Source organism: Solenopsis invicta, chromosome 12 (genome assembly GCF_016802725.1).
Source record: "Solenopsis invicta isolate M01_SB chromosome 12, UNIL_Sinv_3.0, whole genome shotgun sequence".
Taxonomy (NCBI): Eukaryota; Metazoa; Arthropoda; class Insecta; order Hymenoptera; family Formicidae; genus Solenopsis; species Solenopsis invicta.
The window spans coordinates 8,645,146-8,672,058 of record NC_052675.1 but is presented as its reverse complement, the minus strand read 5'-3'; the positions used below and the strand labels follow the sequence as shown (position 1 = coordinate 8,672,058).

At 29.2% G+C, this 26,913-nt stretch overlaps 5 protein-coding genes across 6 annotated transcripts in view; 3 read left to right on the top strand and 2 right to left on the bottom strand.

The window, feature by feature from the left end:
• Positions 1–1,462: 1,462 nt before the first annotated feature.
• Positions 1,463–2,304, bottom strand: LOC105204497. The gene is made up of 2 exons (XM_039455928.1): positions 2,172–2,304; positions 1,463–1,853 (listed from the first exon to the last, which is right to left on the bottom strand). The coding sequence occupies exons 1-2, from the start codon at positions 2,280–2,282 to the stop codon at positions 1,494–1,496; spliced, it is 471 nt and encodes a 156-aa protein (XP_039311862.1). The 5' UTR covers positions 2,283–2,304; the 3' UTR covers positions 1,463–1,493.
• Positions 2,305–2,816: 512 nt separating this feature from the next.
• On the bottom strand, positions 2,817–3,489 carry LOC120359197. Its single transcript, XM_039455929.1, has 2 exons — positions 3,391–3,489; positions 2,817–3,140 (listed from the first exon to the last, which is right to left on the bottom strand). Exons 1-2 carry the CDS (start codon positions 3,469–3,471, stop codon positions 2,838–2,840), a joined length of 384 nt encoding a protein of 127 aa, XP_039311863.1. The 5' UTR covers positions 3,472–3,489; the 3' UTR covers positions 2,817–2,837.
• A 696-nt stretch (positions 3,490–4,185) lies between these two features.
• LOC105205145 lies at positions 4,186–5,260 on the top strand. The gene is made up of 3 exons (XM_039455927.1): positions 4,186–4,439; positions 4,851–5,002; positions 5,096–5,260. The coding sequence occupies exons 1-3, from the start codon at positions 4,199–4,201 to the stop codon at positions 5,234–5,236; spliced, it is 534 nt and encodes a 177-aa protein (XP_039311861.1). The 5' UTR covers positions 4,186–4,198; the 3' UTR covers positions 5,237–5,260.
• A 2,851-nt stretch (positions 5,261–8,111) lies between these two features.
• LOC113005537 (DNA transposase THAP9) lies at positions 8,112–11,951 on the top strand. 2 transcript variants are annotated; one of them, XM_039455926.1, is made up of 5 exons: positions 8,129–8,452; positions 8,734–8,899; positions 9,015–9,105; positions 9,317–9,571; positions 10,200–11,951. In XM_039455926.1, the coding sequence occupies exons 2-5, from the start codon at positions 8,777–8,779 to the stop codon at positions 10,277–10,279; spliced, it is 549 nt and encodes a 182-aa protein (XP_039311860.1). In that variant the 5' UTR covers positions 8,129–8,452; positions 8,734–8,776; the 3' UTR covers positions 10,280–11,951. The 2 variants fall into 2 exon arrangements, with proteins under 2 accessions (XP_039311859.1, XP_039311860.1); XM_039455925.1 differs by having other exon boundaries at positions 8,112–8,452; positions 9,317–11,951.
• Positions 11,952–22,054: 10,103 nt separating this feature from the next.
• Positions 22,055–26,913, top strand: part of LOC105198095 (probable cytochrome P450 6a14) — a 51,618-nt gene continuing 46,759 nt past the window's right edge. Inside the window, exon 1 of the mRNA XM_026141344.2 lies at positions 22,055–22,214. Coding sequence (XP_025997129.2) covers positions 22,093–22,214 — 122 coding nt within the window. The 5' untranslated portion in view covers positions 22,055–22,092. The remainder of the gene's footprint in view (positions 22,215–26,913) is intronic.

Genomic DNA, 26,913 nt, shown 5'->3' with positions numbered 1-26,913 from the left:
AAAACGCTGGAACGAACACACCTCGTCTAAAATCACTGGCTCTATAAGTAATTCTTGGATTAATACTTGTTGTGTTAAAGACAATTGAATATTAACTCCGACTCCAAGTAATTGTAATGAAAGACTATAATTGATTGTATTCATCGTTTTATTCTTATCAATTAGCAACTTTTCATATAGAAGTTTTCCGCGTATGGAACAATCATTACGAGAAAACACAGTGTCGCATAATTGGTGTACTGTTTTATATCGCATGTATGTTTTAAATATCTGTTCCGGTACCCACTGTGAATTTTTAAACATTTTGGCGAGAACACCGTTGTAGTGTTCAAAGGGTAACGTTGATTGTGCCCATAAAGATCCAAATTGTTTTACAGAATCAGGAAGACGCAGGAGTAAGTGAACGTTGAATTTCAAAAATTCTGGACCGTACAAGTGTTCTACCTTGTAAACAAATTTCTCCAGAGCTTGTTTCGCAGTCCGTATATCGATTTGAGAAACGGTATCCCTCAGAAGTAAATGCATAGCGAATACTAGAAGGAACCAATGCTTCCTATATTTTTCAGGCATTGATCCTTTTATAGCAACCAACGAGTAGTATAGCAGAAAGTTTTTCCACTCGGAAGCTTTCCACATATGTCTATCGTTTAGCGAACGAGGTGTTCGTGTTATATCACAAGGAGGTTTTATACTTAATAGTATTTTGTCAACGGTGTTGCCGTTGCGACCTAAATACCATGGTTTGTCCGACCACTTTGAATCAAACCAACTATCTGCAAACGTTTTCACAATCCCTAGTGATACACTGTGCATATAATCAGACACACATGACAACAATACGTTAAATATGGGTAGCATCATAAGTATGGATGACCCTTTTACACCTCTTATAACGATATTGGTACGATTAGCTTCTTCGCAATCTAGCTCATGTTGATAAATTGTTCTCTTTGTAATCTCAATTCCACGATATACTCGTGTATACCCACGGCCAATTGAGATTCTTTCGCCTTTATTGAGACAAAACGAACAACCAAATTCTCCGTTATACTGTTTTATATTCTGTAGCATTGGTCTAGCCACAGAATCTACAGGCGCGAGAATCGTATACACCTTGACTGTTATAGAGGTTCCGCAGTTTGTAAAGTAGCACAAATGATTCCAACTTCATGCAGTTCAGTCAATTCGTCTACAAATGGTTTTAAAAACAGGTTCATAATAGGCTTACCGCTTCCACACCACAGACCGGTTAACATCATATACTGACGTCTCAGATGATACAGCAATTCATTTATAGCCACCTGAATTGGCCAGAGCGAAACTTTGGAAGATATAAATATTTTTACTCCGTCAGTATTCCACTGCAATGTAATGGCATTCTTTGATATTACCTTTTCTTCAAGTAATTTTCTATATGCTCTTCCATTAATCACATCGGATTCATCACATTCCTTTCTAAGAGACTGATACACACGCTCATTCTCTAATAGCAATTAAGAAATTTGATTCTTCAGTGGAAGATGAAGAAAGTAATTTCGAGCTTCTTTTAGCTTAGCTTCGTAACAAATATATCCACATTCCTCACAATTTTTCCTGTGTATAGCACCAAAGTTGATAATAGTGTTTTCGCATTGTGGACAGTAATAATACACTTTGACATCTTCAGATCGAAATTTCTTTAACAATTGAAATTTAGAAAGGTGCCAGTGCGCATTAGCCGGTAAATGACAATTAACTAACTCAAGAAGTTTGTTGAGGGCAATATCCGGTAAATTATATCGTGCCAAAAAGCTTAAGATCAGCAACTTACTCTCTTCCTTCGATATATCGCTGCCTTCATATAATGGAGTTCTCTGTAGCATAAAATAAAATAAATGAAATAAAAGAAAATGAATGAAACTATATCTCTGAAATTCTAATACAAAGCCAATATAATGCACAGAAATGTATTAAATTTACTTGTTTCCAAAGGATATAAAATTTCAAAATGATCTAACACATAATTATATTGTAGTCCATATAAAAAAGTTGGTAAGGCGATTGCTTAAGCAATTCAATTGAAAATTATTTCAGAGGATTATTAGCACAATATTTCTTGCATTATTTGGGTCCAAATTTAGACAATGACTGATGATACACAAAAGAAAAATAGGATTAAAGATGCTGCTTACTTCGTTAACATCGCACGGTTCGTTATCTCTGTGATTCTGTACATCAGCTCTTATCACAATATCTACATTATCTTCGTCCTCATCACTAGAATGGTTTTCCAAATCAGACATTTCATCATTCACTTCTCCGTTAGAATCGATATAATCTCTGTGATCGTGAATTTCTCTCTCATTTATTGCCCTAACAGTTTCCTATTATGTGAAAAAATTACGTATATGATTAAATTAGACATACATATTTTTTATTTCATATTTTTATGTACACTTTGTTCAAATTTTAGTTGCTTACATATTCAATTTTTCTGAAAATAATCTACAAAGACTAAAAAATGAATCTTGCGTATACAATCGAACTGACTAATTCGTAAAGATTTAATTATTTACATACAAAAATATAATAGAAAATAATACTATTATGGCAATAAATGATATGTACTACTAACATCTATACGTTCTTTTTGCAACAAATTAAAAAATATATACAAAAATAGCTTCATGTGCAAAGACATTTTACGTTATTTTGTGCAAAGTTATATTTTCAGATTTATATTACGTTAATACGATATCTTGTCACAGAAATGCGGTTTGGAAAAAACTATATATATGAAAAAATTATTAGTAATTCTCATTTGCGATTTGGTAGCGTTAAATTATTCTTGAAAATAATTAATTGATTATTAAACTTTCTTCATTTCTTTTTGGGTCTGTTACATCAGCATGACCAAAACTTTCATCAAAGAAAATATCAGGAGTTTGATCGGTACATCTGTCATCAGTACTGCTGCGATCTGATTCTTTATTTTCAGACGTATCACTAGTGCTTGAAACTGATGTTAACTCTTCAATACTGCTACGATCTGTTACTTTATTTTTCGATGTATCAGTCGAATCTGATGATAAGTTATCACTGTTACTGCTCAATGATTCGTCTGCATTCCATACATTTTCATTATTGGCATGTTTTTCAGCCTAAAACATTCGATATAAAGCGAAGGTCAATTTTATTTGTTTAAAATACATAGTTAATAAAATTCAATACTTTTAATAAAAACAAAAAGCATATAGGTACAGAGCAAATTTTATGAAAAAAAAAGAAAAATTAAAATTGAAATAAGTGATATACCAATTTTGATTTCTTGTAATTCAGCATAATGTGTTTGCATTCCATTTCATTTATAGCTTTGATAATTATTAAATTATATTTCTCTAAAGAGTATACCTGTAAAGATTCTTTTTGTGCTGTTTCTAATAAACGTCTTCTACGTAATGTCGATTCTGGTATTTCTGCATCATCGTCCATGAGCTAGGTAACGTTTGTATGGGCCTCGCTCATAGTGATCGTTCATACTGTATCGATTTTTATCACAAAGACTTTTTTTACCTTTTTCAAAGTGAATATTCTACTTTTGACTATTATACAATTTAAGCTAAAAATAAAATTTTGTACTATCATATGCATCAGCGATACAACATAAACTTGAATTAAGCCTGTTGTTAATAAACTATTAGATGTGTGTAATAGTTTTACGTTCAATATATTTGAATGTTTTGAAGTTAACGATCAATCTGTGAATGTATAGGTTTTATATTGGTGCGGATTAAATGTCTTTTCAATAGCGAGAAGCATGTAGCTAGCTAGGATTCACACAGCGTCCGATATCTATAATCAGAAAATTCGATTTTGAAAATCGTCGTACGTCGAATACTGGACGCTATCCTGCATCACACTGAATAATCACATTATGCAATTATGAACTTTTGTATTATGCCGGTTGCAGCGACGAGCGCAATAAAGCGATGACATGCGATATCCAATGAGTGTATTATAGCTTTCTTTAGAATGTTCTCCAGCGTTCTCCAAAAGGCTATCACGTCGCCTTCCCCACGCTAACGCGTCAACGCGTCCTGTGTACGCAGTCGCCCTAACCCTTAACACGTGTCACGTCCCAACACACGTAAACGATAGCCGCCGACTATCAGATTTGATAACTGCAATAATTTTCCAGTGCAATTCTTAAAAAAATAAGATGAATGACAAAGAATGTGTATTGTGTGAATTCATTAATGAAGATAATGCTATTGCGGTTGGCTATCGCGAGTGGTTGCTACATAGCTTAGACGAAAAGAAACTTGACCAGATCATTGGCAGCAAGGAAGAGGTTAAATTGCAATGGCCAAACGTAGATATTGGACCCGCCAATATAATGAAAACAAGAGTAAAAAAATGTATTTGGCAAACTGTGGTCGCAAAGATCCTGGCTCATGGTGGTAAGTAATGCATTAAAAGCAAAAGTATATATGTGTATGTGTGTGTGTATATATATATATGTTTATTTTATCAACCTTTTGATACCGATATACCTGCACGGTTGACTCGCCTCCAAGCCCGAGTTTAACGATTTTTATTAATGCTCCGGTAGCAGAGAGTTTAATTGTAACGTGACGTTAGGTTAGGTGGAACATCCTGTATTAATGATATTTTCACTCTCCATTGACTTTAAAAATTTACACTTATCAATTTTCATCATTTCGGTTGCCTTAAGTCAGAACGGTGTATAAAATATGTACAAGCACATCCTATATACATTTTTGACATTGGGCAATTTATATGTTGTATGCTTGTTCTTTTGGTCGAATATTTATTTATTGTTTTTTAATATAGAACTTTATATATTTTAGACTGGAAGACAATGTGTAAAATGCGCGATAACTTAGAAAAATATTCCATATTAGATCCTACAAAAGAGGACAGAAGAATCATCAAAAGACGAAGCACTGATGACGTTGATGAAGATGACAAAGATTCTGTGAATCTATCCTCTGCACCACAGGTTATATTTCGTATATTCTCTAATAATAGATTTTAATCGTATGTACCAGATAATTCTTTGTCAATTAAAAATCAAATCAAATTTCTCACCTAGAAATCACAACTAAATAAAGAAAAGAAAAATGTTGTAAAGAGTGTCCCACATAGAAAGGCAGGTCCTTCTAGAATTGGTAGTAAGTCACTAAAAATATGTACGGCTAAAAAACATAAGGTGATATCTGTAAGTGTCTTATAATTTTACTTTTAGATTACCTTGATTATTTTTCAAAAACGCTTAGATTAGAATTATTTTGAACGGTCATAAAAAAATTGCAATTATTTTTTCTAAGTTATTCATATCACGTCGAATTGAACTAACAAAAATGGGTGAAATAAGAATATGTCAGATAATTTGCATATTGGTACATGTTAAATACATTTTACTTTTGTTTTGAGGATACAAGCTCCGACGAGGAATATTTAACTGAAAAGGAACTTGTATGAAAAATAAAAAAGAAGAATAAACAGTTGAAATCAAAGGATATAAAGAAACAAAAACGCACTATGGAGGACATGTTGAACGGTAGTCATTATTTATTATTATATTATACATGGGCAATGTCATATTTAACTTGTCCATTTAGTAAAATAATAAAAGTTTTATCTATAAAGTTTTCGAACGCTACTGATCGTATACTTTTGCAAATAAAAATCTCTACCAGTCAATCGAACTTTAACTATAGATTTTTCGAATAATTTCTCTAATTTCTGAGCAGTGACCAACTTAATGTAGTAGAGAGCATGTTTATATTAATAATGTTCTTGATCATATTCGGAGTTATTTATACATTTTCTCTGATTTTTCGACATTATAGATTCATAAATATATGCAAAACTATTTTTTATGACACTAATGTCTAGAAAAATTATTATACCGATTCTAAAATATTCGTGACTTTTATATTCATTTCTTTTAAATTTCGATAAGTCATATTAATCGCTGCAGAATCCATTCAAACCGGACACTTGGAAAGAATTAATGATAAATACATACAATTTTTCGAATATGCACAAAAACAAAATTAAGGAATATATATATATATATATATATATATATATATATATATATATATATATTTGCTATATTCACTGGTGACTTTATATTATCTCATAATAGGAATATCTCTTGAAGAACATACGGCGTGAAAATTACAACAATAAATAATGCATTGTAGGTGTACCTTTAAGATATATTAAGCGTTGATAAACACATATAAAACTTAGAAAAATCTTTAAAAAATAATACTAAAAACAATTGACACTTAAAAGGTCCGTTTTACATTGACATGATCCGTTTGTAATGATACAGTACAATAAAGTCCAGTAAATGATTACAAATTTAATTTGCATTTTCTTTTTGGCATAATTTGGTCTGAGAACTGCCAAATTTAGGAGATTTTTTGTATATAACGACAGTTCAAAGAAAATTTTATGTGATTCGTTGTCTTGTGAGCTAACTTTTATTCGTTTACTGCAGATTTAACTTTGGCATTAAGCAAAAAATTGTTAGATAATTTGCAATCTGTAGATGACTACCTCATGTCTGCGAATGCAAAACCTCACTCAAAACTAAAAGAAAAGTTTGCTAGTGATCCATAACAAAATAATGTGCAAAATGACATACGCGACGAATCCCATATGGATTTTGACAAACAAGAAAATTTTTCCGCCGAGCTGCAAGAAGATAGTTACAATCAGAATAACGGAATTACAAAAAATGGCCAACTAGAAAGGACAAATAATTTTGAAGCGAATAATTTCAAAAAGAATGATGATGCCATGATGTTCATTTAAAACTTCAAGGTCAAGATCAGAAAGAGAATCTAAAGGATAAATACAACCCAAATAATTTCCAAGTTCTCGAAAAAAGACAAAAAGAAGTAATTGATCAGAAAAATAGCTACGTTAAAGAAGACATACCTATAGCAGCTAACGTGAGAAAAATAATATATTTCTTTCATGTGCGTTTAAGTGTTAATCTGACTGACTTATTTTTATCGTGTAGGAAGAGATTCAAAGTCTTGGCGATACAGATATCACAGTGAGCTATAAAAGGCTTAATATGTGTAATCATATAACTGCTACTAAGTTCACGACTGATTTACTTTCACTCATGTTCACAAAAGAAGAGCTCGCCACTTCATCGATAACTGGGAAAGTAGGAAACATGCATGTGCGAAAGGGTACTGCCGCCAAAATGCAGTTAGATGTTAGCAAAATTGCAGCTATCAACTGTAAGTGCTTGCATAATATACTCAAAGCATTTTTTTAAATTTTATTATCTTTAGAAATAACAATATGTTTCAATATACTTCTTTAGCTTATGTAAAAAGTAAATTTCCTACTGTCTGCAAGATAGGATCGTTATATCTAGGTTTTTTATAGAGGGGAATGCTAACCTGATGTGTTCGTAAAAATTTTTGATAAATATTGTGTGTAATTTCACACACACACGGTGACATATACTTGTAAACTGTATAATTAAACTGTACAACAGAGAACTTAAGTATAAAAGTATGTTTACGTATTTTGAGAGTTAAAAAATTAAAAATGTTAATTTATTTATAACTCTGATGTATGTACAGAGCGGCGAAGCGTGCGAAGCATATGCTTCTACATAAATGCCAAATAAATTATGTATGTATTGAATATATTATGCTTTTTACTTGACTTACTCCATCATAACCATAATCGCAATGGAATTTGTTAATAGAGTTATAATGCAGAGAAATTACATGATTAAAGCCTTTTGTGTCTATGATCTAAAAACTCGGTCCGAGCTCTCGGACTGCTCGGACTGCTTGGACTGCTTCTAGCATCATGGGCACAAGGCTGAACAGTACTCAATTCGATCATCACCATTACGCTATGCAATATTCACCATTGACCAATTAAATAGTCACTATTGGCAATAGAAAATGGCAATTGACGAATTGAATGATAACTATTGATAAATAATGACTCGTTACCATTGATCAATTCTATTGTCACCATTTAACCAATGAATGGTTCTTCCAATCGTCCGCCAATCATGGAGCTATGAAATAGCTGGAGGGAGCGTAAGCTAAATTTTCAGGCGAGGGGGGTGAAGCCGGAGAAGTGAAGGGAATCAGCTTGCGGCCATCTTGGTCCTTCATAAATATATGTAGACTCAGGCTATTCACCCGCCGTCGTACGGCGTCATTTTAACACATTTGTGAAGGAAGCCTTGCTGCTTGCTGCATTTACTTCTGCGTCGCGTGACTTCGAATAAGTTGTTTAATGCAGTGAAAAATAATATATTTTATATTATTCTTAACAAAATGCCCGATTATTATGCAAAAGATTGCAAGAGTCGGTATGGTGAAAATCGAAAAAATCAATTCCAATTACAATGAGAGCACATTCACGGCATAAAGATCTCATTTCACAGGTACGTTTAAATATTAAATATTAATTTACTATTCAGATTACAAGATAAATTGTTTAAAGAGAACTTCACGTATTGGTTTACATAATATTTTTATTAATGCGTGGATAAACATCGTGCGATTAAACGTGATTAACTCCATAAGAACTTTACATTTGTACTTGCAGACATTAATGCTTGCACGTGTATAATTATTTTAATTGAAAAATATTTTTATTTGTCTGTCATTGAAACTCTGCTGTATATGGTATTAGTAACAATTATGATGAATCCAATGATTATAGAATACCAACGAACTTAGAAAAGCGGAAACAATGGCTGGATGAAATGCAACTAAACAACAGTGAAATACCAAAAAATGCAACGTTTTGCTCACTTCACTTTCAGGAAACCGATCTGGATCGAACATCGCTAGCTTGTGTAAGAGTTAAACCTGGTGCTTTGCCACATGTATGTATAAATTGATTTATTAATTATCATTATCATTATATTTATTTACAATCATATACACTTATATATTGCGTAAATAAGTATAAAGAAATAATAGACAAATATGCTTTTTCAGAAAAATGTGGAAATTGATAACAGAGGACTGGCTACCAAAGGTGTAAAATTGTTTAATAACAATTCTCTCGACATCAATCAAAATCATGATGGTATGAAAATTTCTTGTCTTAACATCTTTACATTATTGACATATATTATTTACATTGGTTTAATACTTAACAAAGAAAAGAAAGTTTTATTAATTGTAATTTTGTTCTAAATTGTAGTGTGCACATGTTAATTCGCTTTTTTACTTTAATTTTTTAAGAAAAAAGTTGATTTAAAACTAAAATTTTGTTTTGTTTGTCGCTCTTTATACAGATACCGAGCGGAATTGCAGCACACCTCATCGTCAATTAAATAATCGTCCAGATTCTTTGGATGATACACCTCGGAAAAGGATGCTCAGGACTGTGCTCAAAAATACACGAGAGCGTTACAAGAAGAAAGTGAAAATTCTACAGCAGAAACAGCGAAGATCAACGAAGCGCATTGCGACATTAAAGGAAATATTGAAGTCTTTGAAACAAAAGAACCTTCTTAATGCCGAACAAGTAGATGTTTTAAAAGACTTGGGTATGTTCAATCAACAATTATTAAAACGTCAAATTAGCCGTATTAAAAAATCTCCCGGATCTAAAATGTATGAGCCAGAATTAAGAATGTTTGCATTAACATTGCATTTTTATTCCCCACGCGCTTACACGTATGTTCGGAAAAAATTTAATACCGCATTACCACATCCTAAAACAATTTGTAAGTGGTATAAGTCAGTTAACGGTGAGCCTGGCTTCAATAAAGAAGCATTAGAGTCGATAAAAACTCGTGCTGAGCAAGTCGATTATCCACTTTTTGGTGCTCTCATTTTTGATGAGATGTCAATAAGACAGCATATAGAATACGACGGGAACAAATATAGTGGCTACGTAGATTTAGGTTCTGAAATTAACTGTGATAGCGGAGCAGTAGCCAAGAGGCCTTAGTGTTTCTAGTCAATTGTATTAATGTCTCTTGGAAAATTCCCATTGCATATTTTTTAACTGCTGGGCTTAATGCCGAACAAAAAGCTAATTTAGTTCGACAAGCTCTAACATTATTACACGAACATAATATAAATATTGTTTCCGTAACATTTGATGGCGCAGCGACTAATTTAAGTATGGCCTCTATTCTCGGCTGTAATTTTCATACTGCAACTTTTCAGACATACTTTTTACATCCAATGACAGAGAAACATGTCACGGTGTTTCTGGACTAATGTCATTCTTTGAAAATCTTACGTAATTATCTTGGAAATCATAAAATTATCATTGATGACAACAAAGACACAATCCAATGGGACTTTTTCAAGAAGCTTCACAACTTGCAAGAAAAGGAATGTCTGCACTTGGGTAACAAATTAAGAGCGCGACATATACATTTCTATAAACAAAAAATGAAAGTAAAGTTGGCTGCACAACTTTTCAGTGCTTCCGTAGCTGATGCGCTGGAAATTTGTAGAAGCGACTTGGAGCTTCCCGAATTTGCTCAGTCGGCACCAACAATAAGATTTATACGAATTATAAATGACGTATTTGATATTAAATTCAAGAAATATGAAACAAAAGGGATTTAAACAACCTCTACATAAGGGTAATAGTTCCATTATTTTAAATAAATTAGAGGAATGTTACGTTTACCTATCACAATTGCGCAAGGCAGACAATGATCAATTATTAAGTTATTCGAAAAATAAGTTATCTGTAATCGGTTTCATGATTTGCATTAAAAGTTTAATGAAATTATATACTGATTTAATTGTTAATCAAAACGTGCTGAAATATATTCCTGTATATAAAATTTGTCAAGACCATATTGAATTATTGTTCGGCACGATACGTTCACAAGGAGGTTGCAATAACAATCCAACAGTTAGACAGTTTAAGGCAGCTTATAAAAAAATAATTGTTCATATAGATACCGTAGAAACAACCACAGGCAATTGCATTCCTCTAGAAGCAGTCTCAATTTTACACGTGTCCGCTAATTCGAGTGACATTATAAATCGTTCAACATCAAAATCACAACTATTCAGCGACAGCCAAACCGAAAATGAAAATGATCATTTGCCTTTTCTGCTCGATAATGTAACTTGTTCGGAATATTCAACACGGGTTATCGCATATATTGCCGGTTTCATTGTTAGACATTTAAAAAAAACCATACATTGCGAAACCTGCATTGAAGCGTTAATAGGTCAGGAAACGCATATTGAATGCTCGCTCATTAATCTTAAAAATCGCGGAGGCTTGTCATTGCCATCACACGATGTAATTGCAATTTGCAATAAAGCTGAACGAGTAATACGATTTGCTTTACGCGAAACCAATGGCAAATCGGTTCTGCACCGAATTAGCGAAACTTCTATAGTACATGAAATTTTACAACAATGTATCGACACAAATTTATTTTCAAGCTTAAGAGAACATCTCTATGACCAAGATGCCTTGTATAATCATAGTTACCATCTTTTAAAAGTAATCGTATGCAAATACGTAAAAATTCGATTATATTTTATTAGTCGTACGGATTCGGTTAATAATCTCGTAAGTGTAAGAAATTCATTAAATAAATTAGTCTTATTTAAAGGACAGTGAAAACATCGTAATGCTATTTTTTATCTTTCTTTATAAGCTCTAACATATGTATGAGATTTTTTATATTTCCCTACAAACTATGTGTGAAGATCTATGAAAGCAATATATTGAAACAAATTATATTGCTTAATGAAGCAATATAGTTCTTTCTTTGATTTTGATTTTTTCTTTTCTTATATAATGTCCTTTTATTTCTTAATGTAATTTTACTTTTTATAATTAAATTTCATGTCAATAGGTTACACAAATACTATTATATCATTATTATTAATGTACAAATTTTAATATTATATGTAAGAAGAAATAAAAACAAATTTATATAAACACGTTTGCAAATAAAATGTTATGTGAATTTTATTCTAATAGTACGTTTAGTACGGTAAAGATAAATATTTATGTATTATTTATATACTAATTAAGTTAATGGACCAAACAATCGGATAATCTGTAATATATATATTAAATAAATTTACATTATTACGGATTACGATACATATACATATATATATCGCAGTCCGTTAAATTAGCCACCAGTCGTCGCCATCTTGGTCCTTCATATCCGTTACTTTAGACTTCAATCCCCTTGCCCCTTTGGCTTCACACACGGGGCAATACGCTCCCTCCAGCTATTTCATAGCTCCATGCCGCCAATTTACCATTCTAAACATTCCAATGGTTTTCCAATCGTTTTCCAATGGTTATTTTTCAATGGTACTCAATTGTAAATTTTCATAAGGGTTGTTTTGCTTATTTATGCTTCGTTAAAAAGAACGTTTTTTTAACGTTTAATAAACGTTTTCTTTAAATGTTTTAAAAACGTTTTTATAATATTTGAAAAACATTTTTTTTTTAATGTTAAGATAAACATTTTTTTAATGAAAAAAAGGGCACTTAACCCATTATTTTTAATATTTTTATAAATTTTTATATTTTTAATGTTTTTATAAATGTTTTTAAAAATGTTTTTTAAATGTTTTTAAAAACATTTTTTAAATATTGTGTGCTGATTGGGTAGCTACGACCGTTGAAGGCATTCTTGTTCAATTTGTGTTGATACAGTAACGGTCAAAATATCTTTCTATTACTTTAAAAATTTTTTGTAACATAATCTTTGGATTTTAACATGACATGAATCATAATATGCAACAAATTATACTACTTTATAATAATAAAGTTTTGATCAGCAAAAACTAGAAAAAAAATAATTACTTATATGACAACTCAGACAGCACAGAGAATTCAAAAACAATTTTTAAAAAATTAGTCTATGTCATCAATTCTGAGTTTTATTTTAAGATTCAAAAAGAATTTATTTTTTGAAAAAGAGAAAGAATTCTTTTTACTTCACCAAATAAATTCAGAATTGGTGACATAAAATTGAATTTTTTTAAATTTTGTGTGCTATAATAAAATCAAGTTATTAACAGCAAAAACTAAAAAATATTTATTTATATGACTCAGACCTGATATAGAGAAATACAAAAAAATTTTCCAAAAATTCATGTTTATGTCATCAATTCTGAGTTTATTATAAGTTTAGCATATTACGATTCATGTCATATTAAAATCTAAAGATTATGTTAAAATTAACATAAAATTTTTATTTTTGTTATGAATGACTGATATGTATTATACCTTTGATTACAATAAAAGTCATATATGCATACAATTATTTAAATTTTATTTGTGTATATTCCGTTTTTATATTATTACTTTCTAATAAAAAACTAACAAAGAAAAGCAGATTTTACAAATTTTAAGTTAGCATAAATTAATATTGTTCAATAATGCCCTCTTCATATAAATTCATTTTCCAGTAATTTTTATTTATTCATGGAATTGAAGTTTATTTACGATCTGCAGAAGAATAAAAAGAACATTTTCAGAAACATTATTGATTTTTAACATATAAATTAATATTGATTAATGTGTAGTTGACTTAATATTGATTAATGTAGTTAAATGATTTTAAAATTATTTTTACTAAGTTTACCCTTACGAAAAAGACGCACGGGCTAGAAATTGTAATCTCTGTCATAATGTGATTATTGTAATGTTTTCCTGTGATCCATTCGCAGTACGAAAAAACTACATAAGTTTATTGTAATATTAACACGTTATTGTAATATTTGTGTGCAGTTATTGTAGTATTTTTTGTAGTCATTGTAATATAAGATTACAATTTCCAGCTCGTACCTCTTTCGTAAAAGTAAACAGAAATTCCATATGATATGCTTGAAATATTATATGATACGCTTTAATTTATATTTAACAATTAACAATTGGTTAATTAATTTTGATTTGTTTCCGATATAACCACAAACTTTAGAATAGATTAATTAATTTTTACGAACAGAAATTTAAACGAAATCCGGTGTTTAGACAAAAAATATTGCAATAAATCTAAATTTAAATCATTCCTTTCACTTCATCTTGGATCTTTCGTGTTATTATTTTAAAAAATAGAAAGATTTACTTTTCAAGCGTGCTTCTGCGTCTCCACGCTTTCGTCATCAATCGGATTACATTTAAGACAGCAGTTGTCAATCCGATTTGTCTAGGAAAATTTTCTATACCTAGGTTGAGTACCATTGTTCAATTCAATCCAAGATCCGATTAGTTATCGTAAACACCCAGTATATTCTTTTAGCTTTAAAGATCTGATTGGATGATCTAGAAGAATACCTCGCATGTTGAGTCTGCTGAACCCCCCCAATCGTATAATAGGTCAGCGATTTTTAATAAATATCTCGTCGCTGCATGGTATTATAGATATAAATAATTGAGAATACTACTGATATCTCATTGGTGCTATTATAATAGCAGATAATAATTGAGAATGTTACTAATTTCAATTACAAAAACATGTAAAAATTATTATAATTTATAATTATCGAGATATATACAAAAAAATTAATTTACTCCTGTTTATTTATAACATTGCACACGCTCGCGCAAACACACACAAATGGATTATTTTCGACATTTTATTAAAAACATTAAATATATTAATTATATTGTCTTGCAGCCAAATAATTATTTGACTACAAGACAATATAATTAATATATTTAATGTTTTTAACAAATACACGACAAAAGCACAGCATCATTATCTTTTTTTTTATTATCATCATGTTGCTCTTATGTTGTCGAAAACGATTGATAAAGCAAAATATTTTCCACAAATAGAAGTCATTTTGTTGGCAACAGAATGAGCAACGGTTGCTCTCCCTGCTTAAAATGTCAGATAGAAAACAAAAAAAAAAATTTCTTTTCCTTTTTAATCGTGTTTCTGATTCCTGATTTTCATAAATGGCTTAATGTTTCAACGGTAGAAATTCAATGTAATATTGCTAGAATATTTTACATATCGTACAAATAAAAATCTATGAGACTGTTACAAATAATTGTGAATCATGTTTTATGAGAACTTTACCAATCATAAGATTTCATATCTTATAATAATGTTTCAACAAGACTCTATGCAATGCTATCTTAAATTAAAGAATTAAAAAGCGCTTATAGTAAAAAATATTCTTTTACATTTTTATCGTGTTTCTGATTGTTCATTTTCGTAGATGAGTTAATATATTAACGATAAAAATGTAATGTAACGTCACTAAAATATCTCACATACGAAACAAATAAAAAACTGTAAGATTATTACAAATAATTATATATCATATTTTATGAGAATTTTACGAATAAGATTGCGTATCTTATAATAAATGTTTAAACAAAATTTTATGCAATGCTATCCAAAATTTCTTTTGTTTTTAATATGCTATCCAAAATTTCTTTTGTTTTTAATGTAGTCACTAATTGAATGAAAAATTGTATATTATTCTATCAAGTTCTATCTGCTCGTCCAATATACCTATCGTTTTCTATACAAACTTTCTTATTTTTTTCAATATAATCTTGTTCTGAATAAAAAAGAGTAAGCGATCCTATCATATGTTTATCGTATTCTATCTGTCCGTTCAAAATGTATACCTATCGTTTTCTATCCAAAATTTCTAATTTTTTCAATGTAATCCTTTTTTAACCGAAAAAGAATAAACGCTCCTATCATATTTCATCATATTCTATCTGTCCGTCCAAAATATGCACCTATCGTTTTCTATACGAATTTCATTTTTTCAATGTAAGATTCTTTTCTGAATGAAAAACAGCAAGCGATCTTATCATGTGCTTACCATATTCTACCTGTCTGTCTAAAATGTACCCCTATCATTTTCTATCCAAAACTTCTAATTTTTTCAATGTAATCTTTTTCTAAATGAAAAAGGGTTAGCGATCCTACCATGTGTCTATCATTTTCTATCTATTCGTCCAAAATGTACCCCTATCATTTTCTATCTATAAATATTTATTTTTTCAATGTAAACCTTTTCTGAATAAGAAAGAGTAAATAATCTTATCATATTCCATCGTATTCTATCTGTCCATCCAAAATGTGCACCTATCGTTTTCTATCGAATTTTGTTCTTTTTCCAATGTAATCCTTTTCTGAACGACAAAAAGTTAGCGATCCTACCATATGTCTATCATATTCGATCCGAAATTTCGTTATTTTCCAGTATTATTGCTGATCTATAAAGATCCAGATAATTATTATATATAATTATATACAATTATGTATGGTTGTATAAAATTAAATATATTTATATATAGAAATCATGCAAAATAAAAACCTTTTTTTTTTAAAAAAAAATATACTAAGAAAAGTAAAAATCCAAATCTATTTTATTATTTTTCCAAATAATTTAAAATTTCATAAAACAAACTTAAAATGACTAAAATGACCGAGATCATATTATTTGATAAAATGTATAAGACATAATATTTAAAGCAATCCGGTAAAATACGTCAAGTTTTCTATGATCCTGTTGGTTATTTTAGACACTTCAAGATTATTTTATGAAGTTTAATTATTTGAAAAGATACAATTACGTAATTTGGCATCTAAGGTAATCTAATGATTAATTTACATTGTAACTCTTTTTATAGGAGCAATCAAGGAAGCTTTAAGGATAGTATCGAGTTAAAATTGATTACAACAGTAAAAAATAAACTTTATTTTTTACATGAAACAGTATCACAAAATATATTAATATATTTTCCTAACTTAATATTATACATGTTAGTATACAGAAAGTACTTACGTAATATGGACATTTTAAATGAAAAATACTACTTTAATATGACACAGCGGAAATAGCCTATATATAACGGACCACTCATCTGAATACTAAATTGCATGTGATAATCAATGAATACTGAAAGTCATGGTTTTACAAAATAAAATGTCAGTCTCTTATCTCAAACAAAACGTCTTAAACTAATTTTACCGTGTTTTAAATTCTAGCAGACATTGCGAAAAAAAAAAAAATTTAATGCTAAAGTATAAATGAAGCCAACACATTATCATTAAAAATACTTGAGATGTGGCGTATTATCACAATCATGAATATGCTATTTGCATACCGTCAAGTATGCACAAAATAACTGTTAATTCATACCAACTTAACGGCTAATCAAATTTGATAGCTTTTTTGACATTGACTGCACGTAGCATTTTTATTTTGACCAATACGATCTTTAGAGAGCAAATTTAACAATAAATTGGAACATTGTACGCAATAAAATACATACGATATTTTATCCGCGGTCTCATTATACTTTTTGAATATTGTGTATTTAGTAGTATTCATTCATTAATCTTAGCAGATTTACGGATGTCTAAAAGTGAGCTCAAACCGAAATTCATAAACCTACATCTGCAAGTAATTTTTAAAAAAAATTTTTTAGATCTTCAAAAGTGATTTTTTTCACCTATTAAGACATTACATCGATGTAAATGACTTTACATTTTATTGTATCCAAAGGCACAATTTTCTTCACATTTCGTACTGTATTCCGTATACGCATTATATGAGTAACATTAAAAATCGGCTCTATTTCATATTCCGTGACTATAACGTAACATTTATTTTTTAAATAAGTAAAACTTGATATTTGAACTATACGAGATGTTTGTAATTGAATAACAGTATCATTACTTCTTTTTGCTCGTTTATATAAAGTGCTGTGCAAATCATATTTTTATATATACATCTATCAAATACTTGAACAATATCTTGATCATTTTCAAAACTAAGAGATTTTTTAACAAAACTTTTTAAATCTTCTAAAGCGACTTTTTCCCCTATTAAGACAGCACCGCATTCAGTAGTATTATGTTGCCTTACTAATTTTCGTGGACTAAATAAGTCTTTACAATAAACTTCACACGTATCATTATTATCGTTATGTACCGTTATATTTTGGAATTTACTTTTTTTCAAAGTTTTTGTAGCAATTTGAAACAATAGTCCATTAGGACCATGGATATTTTGTTTTAAATGGGAAATAAGATTTTCATAAGGAAATGCAGAAGTATCCCATAGTAGACCACTTGTGCGAACGCTTTGAATTACATGTAGCAATGAGTTAATATCGAAAGTCATAGCGCTTTTACCATATAACATTCCACTTTCGCCAACAAAACGCACTAAAGCAATGATGATTTTCAGTAATCAGATAGAAAAACTAATAAACAATGGCAGCGCCATATTGGATACTAATAATAAAAACGCTGCATTTTTTTACGACTATTATAAGCGTCAGTAGATTCAGTCGCTTGTCTTATAATGTAGAATCGATACCAATTTAACGATTATGGTGGATGTAGTTTGTGCTATACTAATGGTGAGCACGTTTACATGCGTTCCATGCGATATCCTTTTACAGAAAACGATTCACTAATAGCCAATTCGGTTGCACGCACTAGTGCGCACTGGTACACATTAAAACCGCCGTACACTAATGGGCGAAAGATATGTATTTAATATTAATGTATTAACAGATTAAATTGTGAAATTTTTATGCTATTTGGTAAAATATATCTTTTTTTCATTCCATGTACTTATATTTTATTTTTAAATGTAATTAGATCATTGTACAGCTGCTTTAATGCGCACCCGTGCACTTGTGCAGTTTAACCGAATTCGCTATAAGAAACCATGTAAAATATTTAAAAAACGGACAAGAAGTTTAAAGTATGCAAAGACCAATTAATGGTGTCAAAGGTCCTTCAATTTTGACAGAATTGAAATATTTTGATTGCGTATGGGGATTCCCCGTTGAATACATGTACGGTGTATTGTTGGGCGTTGTACGCCAAATGTGGGCTGAGTGGAACTCTTCTAGTTCTCCATTTTATTTATCGCGAAAACAAAGACATACTATTGGGAAAAGATTATTTAATATTAAGCCTTCAAAAGAAGTACATCGTTTACCGCACTCGTTTAGAGATGGAAAACTTAAGGCGAGTGAATGGCGGTCATAGACATTATTTTATAATGTGTCATGTATCTCAGGTATTTTAGATGATAATGCATTAGATTCGTTTAAACTTTTAGTACAAAGTATTAATTTTCTTTCTAAAAGTATTTCGGAACAAAATTTAAAACAATGTTAAATTGATTTACTGCGTTTTGTTGGTAAAACTGAAATGTTTTATGGTAAAAGCGCTATGACTTTCAATATTTACTCATTGCTACATGTAATTGAAAGTGTTTGCGTGAGTGGTCCACTATGGAATACTTCTGCATTTCCGTATGAAAATGATATTTTCCATTTAAAACAAAATATCCATTGTCCTAATGGACTATTGTTTCAAATTGCTACAAAAACTTTACAAAGAAGTAAATTTCAAGATATAACGGTACATAATGATAATAATGATACGTGTGAAGTTTATTGTAAAGACTTATTTAGTCCACGAAAATTAGTAATGCAACATAATACTACTGAATGCGGTGCTGTCTTAATAGGGGAAAAAGTCGCTTTAGAAGATTTAAAAAGTTTTGTTAAAAAATCTCTTAGTTTTGAAAATGATGAGGATACCGTTCAAGTATTTGATAGATGTATATATAAAAATATGATTTTGCACAGCACTTTATATAAACGAGCAAAAAGAAGTAATGATACCGTTATTCAATTACAAACATCTCGTATAGTTCAAATATCAAGTTTTATTTATTTCAAAAATAAATGTTACATTATAGTCACGGAATATGAAATAGAGCCGATTTTTAATGTTACTCATATTATGCGTATACGGAATACATTACGAAATATGAAGAAAATTGTGCCTTTGAATACAATTAAATGTAAAGTAGTTTACATTGATGTAAAAGATAACATTTACGTGTGTATCCCTCGAAATATAATTGAAATTCAATAAACTTCATTCTCTCCTTTCCTCTTTCTTCTCTTTCCTCTTGTTTCTACGTGGATTAAATAAAAATAATAATTAATACTTCTTATTGATGTACTTAACAACGGTATCGACATCGTACTTTCTGCCTAAGAAACGATAGCATTTCTGTTCATCAATGTACATAGACTCTAATTGAGCCTGGTACGCAGGTTTCCTATTCAGACGTTCGACATGTGTATGGTAAATCTTACATAAGATGTGATAAGTTCTATCGTGGAATGCCGAATAAAATACATAGATGTCAATGTTCGGCTAATGTCTGATAAAATATTATACATACTCTTTCTACAGTCTATTAACAGATTCTACTTCGCATTTTTTTGATAGATAAAGATAAAGCCCCATGGTACTATAAAACATCTAATATTATAAGTGTTGAAATTTAATATATAGAATTATAGGTTTTCTATTATTTTATTTACATAAAAAAATTTTATTATAAGATTACATTTGTTACTATAAAGTTTTTTTAACGGAAAAAATGGACTCACATAGACCGCATAGAAATCCATACAATTTTTCCAAAATCTCTATGAATTTTATTCGTTTTCTATCTAACTTTTTAAGCAGGGCTCCGTTTGCTCTGAATCTGCTGACATAAAATGTCTCAAATCTGCTCTCATGTTGTTAAATACGTATGACTACGCATTACGTTTTCAGCAAATACACAGCAAGTAGTCGAAAATTTGTGCTCAGCATTAAGTTGCCTGATTTTGCAAAACATGCTTGGTTATCAGAGCCGTTTATTGATTTGTTATGCAAGACAGTCAAAACAATTTTACGAAATTAGGTGTGTATGCAATTATCACACTTTTATTATCGCGGATCGGATGTTTTTATTATCTAACAGGATGTTTTTATTATCTATACAGGGTGTTTATTAATGGTTATATACACTTTTTAAGTCATAAGAAGTGACTTATGACTTCACTCCATATTAATTACATGGAGCAGTCAGTAGTCATACCGTTTGTTTTCTGTTCCTGAACTTCCTGAATTAGTGTGCATTTAAAGTGAAATAGATATATAATTGAAAGTTAGTGAAAACAAGAAGGAACGTTCCAGTGCAGTCTAGTGCAGGAATAGAAAACAAGCCTATAGTTAACGCACTCTTCTGATAAAAGGTGTATATGTTACTGTAAAAGCCCGAACTACGGTAAATCCTAAGATTTTCCAGTAAAACCTAATGGTAAAACTCTTAATGGTAAAAGTCCGAACAGTTCTGTGATCATCGTTCATTTCGAACTTTTACCACCATTCACTTGGTAAATCTTAGGATTTACCTCAAAGGCACGGTAAATGTTGAAAAAGACATGTCATAACGTGTTTGGCTCAAATTTTATTTGTGTTATTTTTTACTATTTAAGAAGTATTTTAAAGGTATTTTTAAATGATTAATTACTAAAAATTAATAAATAAAAATACCAAATAAAAATAATTTAAAATAGGTAAGGATTTGACTGATTAGTAATATAAATTATACAACCATTAATGAACACCCTGTGACGACGTAATATTTCATCGTAATAATCCTTGGACAATAGCTCCATATTCTCATCTCATTTTTAGCTGCTTTATTCAGCCAATTTGAAGAAAAAATTTACATTATAGAAGCGTCACAAAAGTCACATTTATTTTCACGTTTATTTTATAATAGTCTAGAAATACACGTGTACAAGAGTTTTTGGCCTCAACGAATGTCATCGACCAAGCACCGTACTCATATACACTGTATTGATATAGCCCCGTGTAACTTTTTTCTATTCCCGAAGCTAAAATTACCATTTCGAGGAAGGCGTTTTGAGTCAATTGAGACCATAAAAAAAAATTCGCTAAAGAAGCTGAAGCTCAATCAACCTACGAACGAGGATTAGGTCAAGCAGTGGTGTGTTGCACTCGATGGGGTTTACTTTAAAGGCGACAAAATAAATTTTGATAAATAAATTAATTTTTCTGTGTTTTAATTAATAATTCCGAATATTTTTTTACACAGAATAAACATTCATATCATGTTTACGGTATTAAGAGTCATAATCTTGAACAAAGTATTGGACGAAAACAGAATGATAAATTAACCTTTCTCCCCCCCTTCCACCCCTCTCGCCATTCTTTAATGTGAAAGCTTATGAAGAATGCGCATAAAGAAACCCACCTACGTTGAAGCTGCACGTTCGCACAGTGTGTTATTTCGGTGTGCAAAGACAACCCTTAGAGGCACGGGCGCAATAATCAATTTGAATATTGTGAAGTACTCGTAAGTACTTTAAGTTATTATGAACTAAGATTCGTAATTTTAAATCTCAGAGAAATCAACAAACAAATTTGAAAAAAATTCAATTCCTTAAAATAGAAAAATTTCAAACTGCAAGTTTCGTTCTGTAAATATAATAAAAAAAAGACAAGACAAAATTATTTATCTTACAATGTTGTTTTATGTAATTGTAGTAAAATTTAATATGAGATTGCTTTTTTAATAAATTTTTTAATTGTAAAGTACAAAATTTATAGTTTTTCAAAAATGTCGTTATTTTATTATCTATTTATTGTAACCATACTTTTTTCATTTTAAGTAGCTTTTATAGAAAATAATAATCTTAAATCAAATCAAAGGTTTAATACAAACTTTTTCAATACAAACAAGCAAAACACATTGAAAATGGATAAATCATAAAAAAATTATTAAATTAATTAAATAACATTCTAATTTAATCGAAACTTTTTAGCTGTATTAAGCCATCCTTATCCATAAAGTACATTTGTAACAGTCGCTGATAATAACAAGAACAAAAAAAGTACAATTATAAATTAAAAATAAGTCAATAAATATTACAAATCTTAAATTTTACAATCAATTAAAGGCACATAATGTCGCGATTCGTGAGTTTCTCTGTCTTAGTTACTCGTCTGTGGTAATAGTAAGATCATTAGTTGTTACTTTATCATGTTAATATTGTTCGATCATTTTTTATGGAGAATTATGTGAGTTATTTTTGTAAAAATATTTTAATATTTTGATCTTCTGTGATTAACATTAATGTAAAACGTTTTTTTTTTTTTTTGAAAAACTGAGTTTGATAGGGACATATTATTTAAAATATTTAAGAAATTTTTTTAGATTTGTAACTATACTTACTTTGAGACATAAATTAACATGCATTTCAACTTTGATATTTTAATCTGTCACAAACAGTGTTCACCATCGTTTCGAATACGTCATTAACTATGCCAGTGTTATTTTGAAGAAAAAAGTAATCTACATTTTTTAACTGGAAATTATATATTGACTTAAAAAGTGTTTTCATTAACTCCATTTTACAATTACATTCTTATTTTCGAAATATATAATTATAAAAATGTCTATTTGATTTTTTTTTATGTTTTGTTTAATTACTATTTTAATTTGTTTTTGAATAATTAAAGTTCACACACGATCTACATTTTATGAATAGAATTTGAGGTAAAATAAAAATTAAGACATATGAGATAAAAACATTAGAAGAATTACAATTGAAACAGATAGCAGTGTAAAATAGATTGAAAAGAAAAGAATCATTTTTATGAAATAAAATATATCAATAATATCAATTTAAATCAAGCCAAATTATATGTGTAAATTACATTATCAAAATATTTTATAATCAGCTAATAACAACAATATATATATTTATTTATTGTATATAACTTGAAATAAAAAAAATTACAGTAATTTATAATTTTACAATGTTATCAATAGAAAGGATTGAGGTAAAAAGGTTTTAATTTTAAGATATAAATAAAAAGATATATATATATATATATTTATTCTATTTAACTGTATGTGTTTATTTTTTTTATATACAGAATTATATATATATATATATACATATATATATATATATATATATATATATATATATACATATGATCATATATAAATATAAATCGTTATATAAAAAATAAGCAAGTAAATATGGCAGTTCACGCTTCTATATAGTTATTGCGCGAACGCTTACGTATTTATAAAATGTGTTTAGAAGATTGTTGTATCACTTTGTATGTTACAGAGTGATTCAGCACTTTTCATCTAGAACACTTTTAATTATAAATGTTACTATTTTTTCTCTTTTTTATACATTGAGAAAAAAAAAGTTGTTGACTTAAAAAAATATTATTTTATTCAACTAAATGTGGCGGTCACGGGCTGTCAAACAAACATTTATTGGTTTAAAGAAATGCGTGTCAAGATAATTAGAGATATTAATTCAAATTTTCATCGTATATTTCACTTAAATAAATAATATTTAAATCAAATAATTTATAAGCAACTAAACGCATTTTGTTTAACAACTTTCTTTCTCAGTGTATAACTATGATTGCGTAGTAACAATTGCAGTTCACAATATGAATTTCACTTGTGAATATTATGCGAACGCTATTTGAATATAGTAAATAATAAATGCATAAAGAAAGTATACAAATAACAAATGCAGTTCACGAGTTCACAAGATCATTCCGCGAACGCGTAACGTTTTTGTTTATTAATATGCATATGTTTATAAATATGCATAATATATATTACTTGCTTTATAATCGTCGCTTTATAATATTCACGCTCTCATACGATCATTGCGCGAACGAATTTATATTCTAAATACATATTTTTTATATAATTTTCAGAGTTATGTACATAACTTATTTACATTCTTTGAGATAACATTAAAAAAATTGTAAATTATTAAAAATTTTGTACTTGTATAAAATTTAAAAAATTTTCTAACATTTACTGCGCAATATATAAAATAATATGAGGACTAAATATGTCATTATCCCTTAAAATCTTTTTTGTATCTTTGCAGTCATCATACTTTATCCATTTGCCATGTCGATAACTAATGGCAGTATAATGACCAATATCATTATCCGTCGAATGCCTAGTTTGCTTGACAGGTGATTTAAAGTCTACGATTCCAGCAAGATTGTATTTCTCCGTCATAAAAGAAAATTGGATTGCCTTTGGTATCTGTTTAAGTTGAACAGCATACCTTTCTCCATCATCAAAAATGGAATATGTTTCCAGTAAAATAAATTGTCCTGAAAATTAAAAATATATAAATTTAATTTTTTAAATATAAAAACAGCAATATAAAATATAATTAAAACAATAAAAATTTTAAAAATATAATTAAAAACCACTAATTATTAAAATACATTGAAAACTATTTTATCAAAATGTTAGATTGATATTTTTTTGTGGAACATTTTTTTTAAGTAAAAGAATTAACGTTAATTACATTTTAATTATAGTTTATAAACGAAATTTAAAGTGTTTATTAAATTTTAATTAAAAATTACTTTTATTGAATTTAGTTTTCAACAAAAAATTACATTGCAAATTCAAACTTTGTGTCATGGACATGTATTCAGTTTTAAAACATTTTCAATAAACAATAATAAATTGCAAATTTAATAAAAAAATTTTTAAATATTGAATGACTTGAAAATTTATAATATATATTATTCTAAAAGTCGTAATAAATATACATACCTATATCAGAAATTGTTGTACTCTCCAATCCATCACAATTTGGTTGAATACATGTACGAAATCCTTGAATCGTAATATCCTTTTCTATTTCATTAATGTTGTTGCCTAATAATTTTTCCAGTTCAACTTGAACTAATGGTAATGTTTTTACTCTCGTAGGACAACCTTTTCCACATTTGGATATTTCTTTGAATGATGGATATTTCTGAAACAAATTTCTACACAAAAAGCCAATTGAAACCTCACAATTAATCAGAATACAATTATTTGGCAATGCTTTACTTGAAAATATATCTTTCAAAATCATCGCACGAAGTCTATACGATGATTTTTTAATACCATGAGATACCACTTCGTTAATTAATTCAAAAATTTAAAATCTGTTTCACTATGTACAAGAAGATTAATAGTCTCTGTATCAAAATAAGCAGCAATAAATAATTGTAAAATGCTGTCAAATGCATAGGTATTTGTTAAGGAATAATTACTTTTTTCAATTTTAACTGGTTTTAAAGACATGTTACTTCCATTTCTCATTATTGATATCTTATGGATATTAGCATCTAATAAAAATTCAGTTTCTATATTATTTTTCTGTAAATATTTTCCTTTAGGTTTATTTTGTTTGTCTGCTGTATCCAAACCACGCCAATTTTCAACTTCTTTCGTTGCTATTATATCTTGCAAATTGTTAATGTTGTGGCAGTCCATGCATATCCGTTGCTGTCCGTATCCTTCTTTTCCAACTGGTATAGAACATTCATCTAAAGCATGTACAAATTTTTTGCATACATAACATGTATGTCCACCAGTCGGTTCGTCTCCATTTTTACAAGCTGGACATTTCTTTTCATTTCTTTTTTCATTTTTTAAGTTACTTTCTTCTTCGACAATTTCATTACCATCATGAATTAACATATTTTTTTCTACACTTTTTTCTCTTAAAGCAAGTCTTCAGTATTTTCAGTATTTGCGTGCGCTATTTTTAGTCGACCGCTCATATAGTTTACATGCTTTATTACAAATTCATCTGCACGCATAGGTGTTGTTTCTCCATTTAACATAATATTTTTTATTATGTTAAAGTCACTTTCTACTGAAGCACTACTGGCTGGTATTCTACCATATCCAAATTTATCTCGACATACGCAGGACCATAAAGGTAGCAATTTAATGTCTTTCATAATATAATTAGCTAATTTTGGAAAATAATGAGCATTTTCTCTGTCTCCCTCATTATCAGCCAATAAAATTGTGACACTATTATTAATATTTTGTGCCCAATCATTCCACTTATTAAAATTGTTTTCTTCGTCTTCATCTTCATTATTATAATTTTTTATATTTTCATTAACATCTTCCGAATATTGTGTAAAAAGATTTTTCATTTTTATTTTATATTTTTCACATACTGTTTCTTTATTTTCGG